The sequence below is a fragment of the Hakea prostrata genome, chromosome 4 (assembly GCF_041222555.1).
Source record: "Hakea prostrata isolate BN-2017 chromosome 4, UWA_Hpros_2, whole genome shotgun sequence".
Classification (NCBI taxonomy): Eukaryota; Viridiplantae; Streptophyta; class Magnoliopsida; order Proteales; family Proteaceae; genus Hakea; species Hakea prostrata.
The window spans coordinates 56,437,808-56,450,744 of record NC_142603.1 but is presented as its reverse complement, the minus strand read 5'-3'; the positions used below and the strand labels follow the sequence as shown (position 1 = coordinate 56,450,744).

Here is a 12,937-nt window from a genome sequence, read left to right as displayed (position 1 = left end):
GCAATCCCCATTGCTCCCTAATGCTTGACCAAATTCACAAAAAGCTCCAACTTTGGAAAGCAAGCTTCTCTCCTTAGCTGGTAGGCTGTCCTTATCAGATTAGTTCTCCAATCTTCCTACCTTTACTAGTGCGGCAGATTCTCCCTCTCAAAAGCCATTATACGTGCCATGGAAGACCTCTTTTGTGCATTTCTCTAGAAAGGTGAGAATCCTCTCACTTCCTCCACATTATCAGCTAGTCCCTTGTTTGCCTCCCCAAATTTGAGGGTGGTCTGGGATTCTGTAGAATCCGAGATGAATCCGAGATAACAACATTTCCAGCTTTGACGAAACTCATCTAGAAGATCTCCACCAAGCACAGATCTATTTGGATTGACTGGGTGTACTCCTACTTGTTGAAATTTGACTCCATCTGGACAATCTCCACCTTTTAATCCTCCTGGGCATAATAGAGGAAACTCCTCCTTTTAAGAGCACTCGCTTTCCCTATCATCTACACCCAAGTTCCTGATGGCTCCTCTACCTACTTCTAGCTCAACCCTTGGCATCCTTTAGGTGTTCCAGGGGGAAGTATCTAAGGTTAGCATCTATCAATAAGTTGTAAAAATGTTGTAAGCATATCATTGATATAGAAACCAAACGAATTGTTCTAAAAGGAAATTCGTTGAACAAATCCAAAAGGAAAATTCGTCAGTATTGATAAAAGCTTTTCGACCAAAATCGTATCATGCACGAATCAATTGTTCCTACGATTTGATTAACAAAAGGTATGTTGCAGCCACTTTGAAATGATTAAGAACTGTCAAGTGTATGAGATCAGAATCCCAAATATGGTCCTCCTTTTTTATTTCATCTCTCACAACTCTTGGGTTCCCTCCTCCCCTCCCCATATCTGTCTAGCTCAGGTTTGGTCCTCTCTTCCCCCTTTGCACCCCCCCCCCAAAAAAAAAAAAAAAAAAAAAAAAAAGAAGACCGCATTAGTTGGCTCCCTTCCACTTCGGGTACCTTTTCCACCTACCCTACTTAGAACCTTGTCCCTTTCCCTAGTCACTTGGCCCAACCTGGTTTGGTTCAAAGGTCACATCCCTCATCACTCCCTCATTGTATGCATAACCTTCAACCTTTTCCACCCTACCAAATCTTTCCTCATCCATCGCCACTTCCTCACCACCCAAACTATATTCTTCATTGGAATGGCCTGGAGATATTGGCCACCATTTCTTTTGTTTGCCCTTTCTCCCGTTCTCTTTGGGGGGAAAACCACTACTTCCATTTGCCCATCTAGGTGCTCCTTTGTTTTGTCCAAAACCATGGCTTTTTTATTTTATTTCCTTCTCTGGATCTTCTAGTTGTGACATAGTCGGCAAGTTGGTATTCGGTGCTTTGATTGCTCATCTTTAGTGAGAACAGGATCTTAGGGAAATTTGACTTCAAACTCTATTATCTTTAGACTCAATTTGGAAAGCCATCTGCTTTGATGTCTCCACTAGGATTTAAATGCTTCCCCCACCCCTAGTCTTGGATACCCTAAGAACATGCTGATTGTAGTTACATGGGGTCTTGGTTCTACCTTGCAGCAGCCTAGTTGGTTGTAACCTCCCCCCCCCCCCCCCCCAAATTCTTTTCCTTATACAGTCATCCCCTCTTTTCTTTCCTACCCTGCTAATGAATTTCTTTATTCATCCCAAAAAAAATTGTATCACATTATATAAACATTTAGGCAACCCTGGCTTACTGCATAATATTGACGGGAGGACGGTGTTTCAGTTAGATACAAAACTTTTAATGGGAATACTTAAAAATGAAATGGAGATACCAATCCTTTCAGCTGTCCTAACATCAGGTCCAGCATGATCATGTTGAAAGTACCAAATATTATTTGACAGAGATGATTTGCTATTATAACTGTGATATCCCCTTTTTTGGCCTAACTGAGGGTCAAGGATTAACCTGGGAATTGGTGAAGATTGACAAGTCAAGAGGGACCTTTAAGTTAAGAGTCCATAATAGGTACAGTGTCAGACTTAAATACCTAGTGTAGGAAGGCAAGGGAACTTGGAAAATGGGTGAAGGAGTGATAGGGATGACTGAGATTAGGTGTGGGACCACTAGAGGCTTAGGGAGGAACAGTTTGACCCTACTGGTAGGTATCAACTGCCAGACATTGCCAGTCAATGGTAAATTGGTAAGGTGAAAATGTAAATGCTCTAGTAACAACCCTAATACAAGGGTGGCCCTCAAACCTAAGAGAACACTGTAGACTAAATGAGGAAGGAGGAGGAGAGGGGAAGCTCAAGGCAAGGGAATGGCTGGCCACATTAGGGGCCTAAGAGCTGCATTTCCATCAAGGAAACTGCAGCTTCAGGTATATCTTTCTCCCCTCTATACCTAGGTAATTTTCATTTGATTTGGCCATGGATGGGTTCTTAAATGGAGCCATCAATGCAAGGGAATGGGGAAAACAAAGGGGTTTTCCCTATTAATGATTTCTGCATGTCTAAAGGCCCTACAGTAGACTAAAGAAATGAATAAAGTAGTGATTCAGCAAGGTTGTGAAAGAGTTGGTTTGAAACCCCAAAATTGGGTGAAACGAAACCCACGTTGAAGTAGCAAATAGGGGGTTAATTGCCAAGGTAACAATGGCCAAAAAGGGCCCAAAAGAGAGGAACACTCGTTGGAAAACTCACTGGGATTGGGGAAGGAAAAGCCCCAAATTTTGGGATGGCTCTCTGCCTGGGCACTTGCAGGTCATACCATGACGAATGTTGTATCGGCCGGGGTGTTGATAGGGGGTGATTGGGGCCAAATAGAAGGGGAACTTCGGGAGATGGATATTCTTACATGGCCACTAACACGAGTATGTTATAATTAGGGGACAATTGGTCGAGATCAAAATACAACAATTCAACTCGAAACTGCCATTGAATCGAATCGGAAACCCAAACAAGGTGAGGAGGAATTGGATGCTAGACTTAGGATGTCATTTTAATCCTTTCTTATATGATGAATGTTATCTATACAGTGATATGAGTATGTAAACATGTGGGTTCCACACTCAACACATACTGTACTTATATGTTAAGGCTTTACTTATCAATATGAAGATGCTTAAATGAATGTACATGTTCAAGGGTGATTGGGGAATTGCATCTTATAATATGACCAAGGTGGTGGCTACAGCCATTGCCTCCAAATATTTATGCATCTCACATGCTCAAGCACATTGCATATACATCCATAAACATATAACTGCATTGCGTTAGGATTTATCCCAGCAAGCAACCACCTTATCAACAGGGGCATTGAGGTTGGTGACCCGTGATATGGAGTAGTGGTACTAGTGAGTGCCCAATACACTGAATGGGAGCCGTGAGGGGACACTCGGTATCCTAGTGTACCATTCATGTTACTAACAAGATAGCGGGGCTTGAGGTGATGGCATAGGATTGCTAAGGTGTATGTCCAAGATAGCGGGTTGCTCAAGAATATGCATTCCTAGGATGGTGAGAAGAGCCACACCAAGACAGCGGGGTTGCTTGAGGGCTATCCCCAAACCATGGAGGGTAGCCAGAGTAGAGACCTTGCATTTGGCTAGGTAAGTTTCAGCACGTGCTAGTCCATGCTAATGGTCGTGATGAGTGGATGGTGAGGATGATGAGGGATTGCAAGCCTGGTGTGGACCTACTATCCCTTGACCCTGGTCGTGCACTTTCCGAAGAGACCGTCCTTAAGGATTGGTATTAGTAAGGCGTGTTACTATAGTTAGAGACCTATATATTTTACATGTAATGGATGGCATATAGGACAACATCATGTGCATTTGAATTTTCTTGTTTTCCTCTCACGAGTTCGGTGTATCTCACCCTTTGGGGAATTTTTCCTTTTTAGATGAAGTCACACATGGGGTGGGGGGGCTACTCTAGCAAGGGAGGCGAGGCGTAGATCAGAATGCAACAGGATTTGACTTTCGTTTATTATCTTTGAAATTAGAACAAGTTAAATGTAATAAATATGGAACCTCATAAGTAAAGGAAACCATTGATACTTCTTTAAATTATTGTATGTTATTCAGTGTTCTCTGTTGTAAATGTTATGGATGTGCGCCAGTTACGGTACAGCATTGGTGGATCCTAGAGGGGGTCTGTGAGGGAATCCAATATTGACGAGCTAATCCGGATAACCCTCGGGTTGGGATGCTACAATAACTCAATAATTATTTTTGCTGAGGAAAAAAATTCTAAAGCTTCATGCCTTGAATTGGCCAACAGTTCAATGCTGTAGGAAGTTCAATAGCAGAAATTTCTTGAAAATAATTCCAAGCCACCAAAAAACAATTCAAGCCTAGAGGTTTCTAGATATGGCAGCTATAGCTATGTATATAAATTTGCAACATATCTGATGAATAATTAGAGAATTTGACTTATAATTGGTAAGACACAGCCAGCCTTTATTTAGAATAATAGACGAGTACAAGAAAAGCAGAAATACCAAGAGTCAATGACCAGAATCTCGGTTTCAACCAGCCTAGAAACCGAGATGTGCTGGTAAACATTTTGATCCTTGTATGAAATGTTTTTCTTGTGATTTCTTGCCTCCTTCCTATTTAAGGCATAAAGAACACAATGGAACTCATATTTTGATAAAGAAAACTATTGAAAAGTTATCATTCGAATTGAACAAACTGTATTGCATACATGAATTATTCGATAGAAAACTACAAATACAACAAAATACAATAACCAAAAACAAAGTCCCAAGCTTTAATTCCAAGTTGAGTGCTTGGCAAGAATCGGTGGATCCATCCTTTTTTATTGTAATACTTTGAATGCTAGATGAAAACTTCCCATGACATGTTATGTAAAAAAGTTGTCCAAAAACATTTTCACTGTGTTTCTATAGGTGGGATCATCAACATAATGTAGATATCACATCCTAGGAAATGTGTCATAAGGGAAAATACTTCATACAACACCCACTCAAGCCATCAACTATGCAAAAATCAAGACTATTCAATCCAATCACAAAAGCAAAAATAAAAAAAATGGGAAGTTTGTAAGAATCTTCCAAAATCCCCAAAGGAGGTGCAAATACTGTAATTGAAGGCAAAGGAGTAACTAATTTAGGGTGAAAAAGAGGTTGAAATCACAAAAAACCAGCAAAAAAATGGTTTAGGGGTTGAAAATTAGAAGGGTGAAATTTAGCAGAAGTGGTCAAAACATATGAATTCTCGCAGGTTTCAAGGTTTCGACCCATGAGACCTATGAACTTTGGGTCAAAGCCTTGTACTTTTTTTATTCTACCTATTATTCTTCTCTCTTTTTTTTTTAAACCTAATAAATTTTGGTGGTTCCTAGCGAAATTTATACCTGTCCAAAGTGGGATATCACAAAATAATATCCTATGGACAAGTCTACCCTTATACCCAAATTACAACAAATTCCCTCAAGTTGATGTAGAACCAACACCAATGAGAAATCAGCCAAGGTTTGCTAGGTATATCGGTTGGACCTCTATTGGCTGGTTCCCCTTCTAATCAAACATGGGTTGATGATTTGAGTATGAAAATTCCATAATTGGTCCAGTTTAAGTGAAGGTAGTGGGGCCTTTCTCCATTTATTATGTAATCATAGTAGGAGTTTCAGTTGATTTAGAAGTCCCAAAAAAAAAAAATTTTAAAAAAAAAAAAAAAAAAGGTAAGTTGGGACTTGAGATCAGGCAAGACATTATCTTAAGAGTTAGCTTTTTAAGGAAGAATATGAATATCTTACAGTTAATTTAGGATTCATAGATTTCTATTTTCAGTCCAAAAAGGACTTCCCATTGCATGGCAGTTAGTCTATTATTTAAAGCCCCATGTGGAAGAATAAAGATAGAATAGAATTGAGTAAAATTATTGAATTATGAGCTGTAGAAGCAGCAAATGTTTTCCTCTCCAGGAGTCATAACAAGGTTGGAGTTTTGACTCCATTATCAATCAGGCCTGGGATCATCGAAGCTGCTGGGCAGCCATCAATTGCTGGCCATGTCACGCTCCCAATTAAAATGACCAGGTGGGGCCCACAACACCAAACTAAGGGGAGCACATGGCAGAGAATCCTCAATACTTCCTAACTAATCAGAATTAAAAGAATAAGTGGAAACATATAACAGCATATGTTACCTTTACAAATTTCCTAGTGATGGCATCTGAATATTTTACTTAACATTTCCAACCCATAGTCTCACTAGGCTATCCCGTGTTTAACCAGAAGAAATATATACAACCATACACACACTTCTCTTTGTCTAAACAAGACTTGTTTACATGACATTTACTATTCACAGATCAAAATACATAACAGCCAAGCTACAAAAGAACACCCAAGCTAACCCCCAAACTTCATTTTCGACCATGTATTTCCACTTCCTTCCCTTTATCTTCAGCGGGAGCATCTATAAGAAGGATTTAGGGGTGAGTTTTCACAACTCAGCAAGTAACATAAGACAAGTACCCCAAGATATAATATTGGAAGAAAGCTTGCATATAACATCTCCATACATTTTCTCTTTTCATATAACATCTCCTATAAATGCTCCTGTATGGAGAAGTGATATAATCCATATTGAAGGAACTAGAAGAGCTAGGGGTAGACCTAAGATAACATTAGGAGAAGTGGTGAGAAAGGATATGTATAGCTTAGGCCTTGTATCTAGCATGGCCTCGAACAGAACTGATTGGAGGGCAAGAATCCATGTAGCCGACCCCATTTAATTGGGGCAAGGCTTATTGTTGTTGTTGTTGTTGTTGTATATACAAGTACAGTACTTACCCAAATACTTCCATGCTAATCAAACAACCTGCTTTTTTCTTTTCCAAAATTTTCTTTCTTAATACCATTTTCAAATTTCTTTCTTTCTCCTTTTTTGAATGCTTAGGTTCACTCAATGAGGGCCATTTCTAGTTTTTATCATCAAATGGTCACACCCTCAGAATCCTTTTTGCATTGTCCTCAAGGGGTCTAATCACAAGAGGGACAGGGTTCACAAGCACAACAAAGGCAAAGAGAGGTTGTAGAGCAGCCACAGATGCGCGGGGGGGGGCAAAGGCACAGAGGGCAGTAGGAGGGAGAGTTGACTTTGCATGGCAGTATTGCGGAGTAGTGGACAGAAACAAAAACAAGACAATATAATTTATATGGTAATAGGTTTAACGGAGGTGGCATCAGTAGCTTTAAGGCACACGTCACCGCGAATTCGAAGGATGTGGTCACATGCATGAAGGCTTCAGCGGAGGTAGTAAAGGCAATGAGGGCATTTGAGAAAGGGAGGGGGCATAGAAAGCTGATAAGAAGAGAGTGGACAATGCACTCAAAAAAGCCATGAGGAGGTTCTTCGGCATAGAGTTTATTCGGATTTCGAGGAGGATGTAGACCCTGTTGATGTGGGTAGAGAACAGAAGGAGAGGAAGATGAGGCATGCGATGGCAGAGAGGGCATCACACCTGCAGGAGTAGGAGGGGCCTAGATCTAGAGCTACAAAAGTTGGTCCCTTTAGGGCTGTAGGGGCTAGGGCTGCAAGGGCTAGAGCATCTGGATCAGCAACTGGGCATTTGGTCAAGGGGAAGGGGTGGTATGTTTGACATCTTCAATCGATCACAGAGTCAAAGAGCAACTCCATCAACTGCTGATTATCCACAGGGTTAGGACCCGATCCTAGAGCAAGCTCCTAATGTTTTCAAGAGGAGGTGGGCGAAGCAATCCAAGATCATAGGTGCATGCAATAACATGGAGGAGAAGGTCACAAAAGCAGTGGCAAAATGGATGCTTTTCCACACCATTCTAGTGAACACAACACAGAGACCGTACTATAAGAACATGATATACACTATTGCATCGGCAGGTCTTGGATACACTGGCCCAACCCCTAAAGAGTATGACCACTTACCTAACACAACAAAAGGAGGAATTGGAGGCACACATTTGGGATATGTTGGAAAACGCATGGACGCACCATTATGCCTGATGGATGGACCGGTCTGACGAAAAAATCCATCATCAATTTCATGGTGTATTGTGAAAGGAGGATTGTATTCTTGAGATTTGTGGATGCTACTAGTAGGGTGAAAGACCACAAATATAACTTTGGACTCCCACAAGATGTGGTGGAGGTGGGGCAAGAGAATGTTGTGCATGTCGTAACAAAGAATGTCTCCAACTTTAAGAAAGTGGGTGAGATGACGATGAGGTCAGTTGAGTATCATCTATTTTGGACACCTTGAGCAACCCACTATATCGACCTCATGTTTGAGGATATTGGGAAGATCATAAATGTAGAGGGTGTAGTGAAGAAGGCTAGACAGGTGATGAATCTCATATATAATCATGTCTATGCTCTCAACATGATGAGGCAATCATGTGGTGGTGACTTAGTGTGACCCAGTCTCACGAGATTCGCAACAACTTACATTGCCCTCAATGGTATAATGGAGAAGAAGGCTAGCCTGAGATCGATGTTTGTATCCCAAGAGTGGTTTGATTGCAGTGGAACCAGGTTAGATAAGTAAATTTCATACAACTATTTCATTTTACAAATTATTAAGTACTAACTTAATGTGTTTGTCATAATTCAGGACCCAAAATAGGCGCACTGCACAACACAACATTTCATCGGATGATTTCTAAAGATAGGTGGGGATAGTTTTGGAGACTATGAAGCCCATTATAAAGGTCTTGCATATGATGGACTCCTCCTTGAAGGGGCCCATTATGCCCCTCCTGTATATAGCCATTCAGCATAGAGAAAGTAAACCCAAGAGGTAGCCAGGTTTTCCTATCCATCATCGATAAACGATGGACCCAACATCTTATGCATCCCCTGCACAAGGCTAGTATGTAAATATCCTGGGTTGTTGACTTGTTGCCCTGTTGGTAATTCATTTAATTCTTAAATTTAATTGTGAGTTTGTGAATTGTGCAGCCTATTATCCCAACCTCAAATATTAGTACAACGAATGTTTTGGCTTGGGCACGGACCTACTTGAGGCCATGATGCAGGTGATTGCAAAGTTGGAGCCTAACATGACGCTTCAGTCATTTTGTAACAATGGGGTGAGACAGTAGGGAATTAGGACTAGGACTTGCATTTGACTGTTGAAAGAATTTAGCTAACCATCATTAACAATGATTGTAGTAAAGATTTTTAGGGACACATTTTGGTCCTTTAGTTTAGATGCTACTATGAGGGGATGGGATAACACTGATCCAGATTAGATACATTATTATTATTATTACATTTTACAGACTAATAGATTATATCTCAATTATTAACTTAATGTTTCTGTCACAATGCAACTGAGTAGTGGGTTCTGTTCAGTTTGAGTGAAGCGAACCTTAGGAGAGTGGCAATCAAGGTCCCCTCCTAGACTTGCTCCGCCTTTGGGTGCGAAAGGAATAGAGTGCATTCAACTTGAACCACTCGAAGAGGAGGAATAGATTGGAGAGCTAGTGCTTTAATGATCTAGTCTTTGTCCACTACAACCTTAGGTTAAAGTTGTAGCACACCAGGGACTAGGCGAAGGGTAGGGGACAACAGGACATCATCAACCTCGCCGAACCTTCAAGGTAGAAACAGATGGTGAGGATCCCCTCATTGATTGGGTGAGGAAGTGAGCCGGTTTTGGAGCATTCTAGAGGGAGGCCTCACTAAGAGATTGGTTGAGCTACAGAGGTGATGTCGATGCATTCATGGCATCTCGGGATGGACAAGCACATGCACAGGAGGCAGCCGATTTTGTGGATGAGGATTGGATGATGTCCCTTGGCACGCACGACGCTGAGTTTGTGCCTTCAATGCTAAGTCAGGAGGATCCAGATGATACCTCACTCCCAGTAAAACACATGATGATGATGGTGGGGATAAAGATGAGATTGCAGGTGATAAACATGATGATGGTGACGATGACGATGATAGTTGTGGCGATGGACTTTAAGAGCATATACTAGTTCCATTACCAGAGACAAAACTGCCCCCCTGATACATTGCAGAGAGTCAATTCACGCATGCCACTCAGGATATGGATCATAGTGGGGAAGCACATCATGGTGTCCTACGACCTATAGTCCAAAGGGAGAAGGGAAGCAGCACCAACATGGTCATAGCTCCTATGAGGATGACACCTCATCGTAAGGGTCTTTTTACCATCCTATGGATGTGGCCAGCTTAACAGGCTCAATGGGATCTATGAGCTTGGATGAGTCCAAAGGCTCCATATTTATGTATGGGGCTTACGATTATGGTCCTTATAGTGTCCCTCCCGACTATAAACATTATGGTACGAGTATCCCTTCCAGTGGCAGTTACAATGATTATGGGTCAGGCTCAGGGACAGAGTCAGTTGTGGAGCCCATCTTCGGAGGGGGTCAATCACCACCAGCACCACTACACTCACCAATGCCTATTCTGTATCCCTATTCTACGTTCCCTCAGTCAAGAGTCCTCACTTTTATGGACAACGCAGCACACAGAGCTGCAGTTTGCGACTGCATCGACAACCATCAGTAGAACAAGCCATTGGATGACTATGTATTGTTGTTGGAGGAGAAGATGATAAGGGCATACTTGGTCCCAAGACAAGGGATGGATCCACCAAGGCACAATACTTGGTATTAAAATGATGGAGCCACCATAGCACATCAAACAGCAGCATAATTGAGGTTATCCTCATGTCATATTCTACACTTGTCTAGTTGTACAGTTGTACTTGAATGCTTGTATTGTTGTACACTTGTATAATGAATTTTAGTAGTTGTCTTTTTCTTGCAATTTAATGAAGATCGCTGTGTTCTCTTTGCTTCATTTGTATATTTACATTGGTTTAAATACATGGTCTAGATTTCCAGTTTCTCCTACATACAGCTGGGCATGTGCCGATCAAGAACACATTTTAGGTTAGGTTTTAGGCAAAAATAACACTCCCAATGTGTTTATTGGCCTCAAATTAGACTAGACACCAAAAACCAAGCCAGAATGACTCCAAAACCCCTCTCCAATACTTCAGGTCAAAATCTTGCCGAAACATTCCGAAATTTTGGTATTTCGGTCATCTCGCTAGGTAGCAAGATGACCTATTTTGGCAAAATTTCGTGCTATGGTTAGAAGTGTACAATAAATTCTTTAGCAACACCATGACATAGGAAACCTACCCTCCTTACATGCATAAGTTAACATGCTTTGACATATGGAGTGGTATAGTCATTATTTTACACTATTGTTATTTAAACATTAATGATGTAATACCAGAATAAGTGAGTCAAGTCACTCGAGATTCTATCAGACAACAATAAGGTCAATATAATTTGCGTACTTCCATTTCTAATGGTTGCAAAAGTTGTTTTACATCAAATATATGACTTGATTGCTTCTAATTACTAAATTATGCATAGAGTAGGATATTTTGGACTTAAAATAAATCATATTTTTTACACCCTATAAGCTGAAGTCAAACTCATCTTTGGACTTAGGTTTTTACAATATCTGATAGCATCATTGTGTAAAAAGGCCCAAAATATACCACACCAAATTTAGATCTAAACTGGGTTTTGATAGCATCATTGTGTTCAAAAGGCCCAAAATAGATCACACCAAATTTAGACCTAAACTGGGTCAAAACCCACCATGATGACCAAATGAATGTATGTAGAATAGGTTGTCTAATACTTTTAGTATGTTTTCACAACTTATTACCAAAAGTCAAACTCATATTTGGACTAGGTTTTTACAAAATCTGATGCCTTCACCGAGTCCAAAAGACCCAAAAAAGAGTCTACACCACATTTTAGACCTAAACTAGGTCAAACCACTGAGATGACCAAATGAGTCCCCAGGGGAAACAATTACCCTACTCGTTCTAACTGAGAATCTTGGACCAGCAAGTTGTCCTGAGGACTGATTTGCAAGGTCTACATGAAAAATTTTAGAGAAAGAAGGTAAAATTTCAAGCACCAAGGACAAGCAATTCATATTTAAGCTAGCTATCTGTGATCCCTTGGCATACTGGGTGAATATGAATTTATGGAAAGTTATGCTTTGCTGACACTCTAGATATATGAATCATGGAATCATGTCTACAATTGTAATGCTTCTTATCAACTGTTGTAATCAGATCAACCACACCAAACTTGAAGGTTGGTTCTTCTTACAGTTGTTTTTCTTGTACCCACTAAACTGCCAAAATAAACACACTGGTTTCCTATTGACTATTCAGGATAGAAAACAACTTAAACCAGGGCATCAATAAGAGACAATATTTGCTTAGCTGATGGCAAGGGCATACTATTGTTGACAGGAAACTGCTATCTAAAATGTAGACTAGCACAGTACCTGTTGTCTGCGCTTTATCGGAAGCTCAGTAAGAACATCTTTCTTAAGCCTGCGTATCATAACAGTTGCTTTCATCAAAGTGTGAAGCTCCTCATGGTTACTTGCACCTTGGTATAATCCAAATATGCCCTGGAAATGAAACAAAGTGATTCTAGCTCTTGATATAGCATCAACAACACCAAATTCGGAGGGTTTTTAGGACAGCAATGGGGAATGAAACTTACGCCCTTGCAATATCGATTCCCATAATCATGAACATTTTTGTATACATCAGGATGTAATGCTTCCAACTGAAACATTAATTACAAAGACAAATAAATTCACCTAAAATTTAATTTAAAAAATATAGCACCTTATTCGAGAATAACATTAGGAAGAAACCTGTTTGAACAGCTCAATTGGCCGTGATAAGGCTGGAGTCCCGCTAAGCAAGATTGCATACTGGGCTTTCTATAAACATCAAATAATAAAGCTTTATCAATAATATGAACACCTGAAAATGTGTGTGGGTGTGTGGGGATGTGTGTGTCCGAGAGAGAGAGAGAGAGAGAAAAGAGATGCAACGTTTTCTGTCAAAAGC

At 40.5% G+C, this 12,937-nt stretch overlaps 1 protein-coding gene across 2 annotated transcripts in view; it reads right to left on the bottom strand.

Moving 5' to 3' along the window:
• Window positions 1–12,937, bottom strand: part of CHR18 (chromatin remodeling factor18) — an 85,441-nt gene that overhangs the window by 21,379 nt on the left and 51,125 nt on the right. For both annotated transcript variants that reach the window (XM_089153766.1, XM_089153767.1), the window contains exons 13-15: window positions 12,739–12,807; window positions 12,582–12,647; window positions 12,358–12,486 (exon numbers count right to left, since the gene is read on the bottom strand). In XM_089153766.1, coding sequence (XP_089009892.1) covers window positions 12,358–12,486; window positions 12,582–12,647; window positions 12,739–12,807 — 264 coding nt within the window. The remainder of the gene's footprint in view (window positions 1–12,357; window positions 12,487–12,581; window positions 12,648–12,738; window positions 12,808–12,937) is intronic.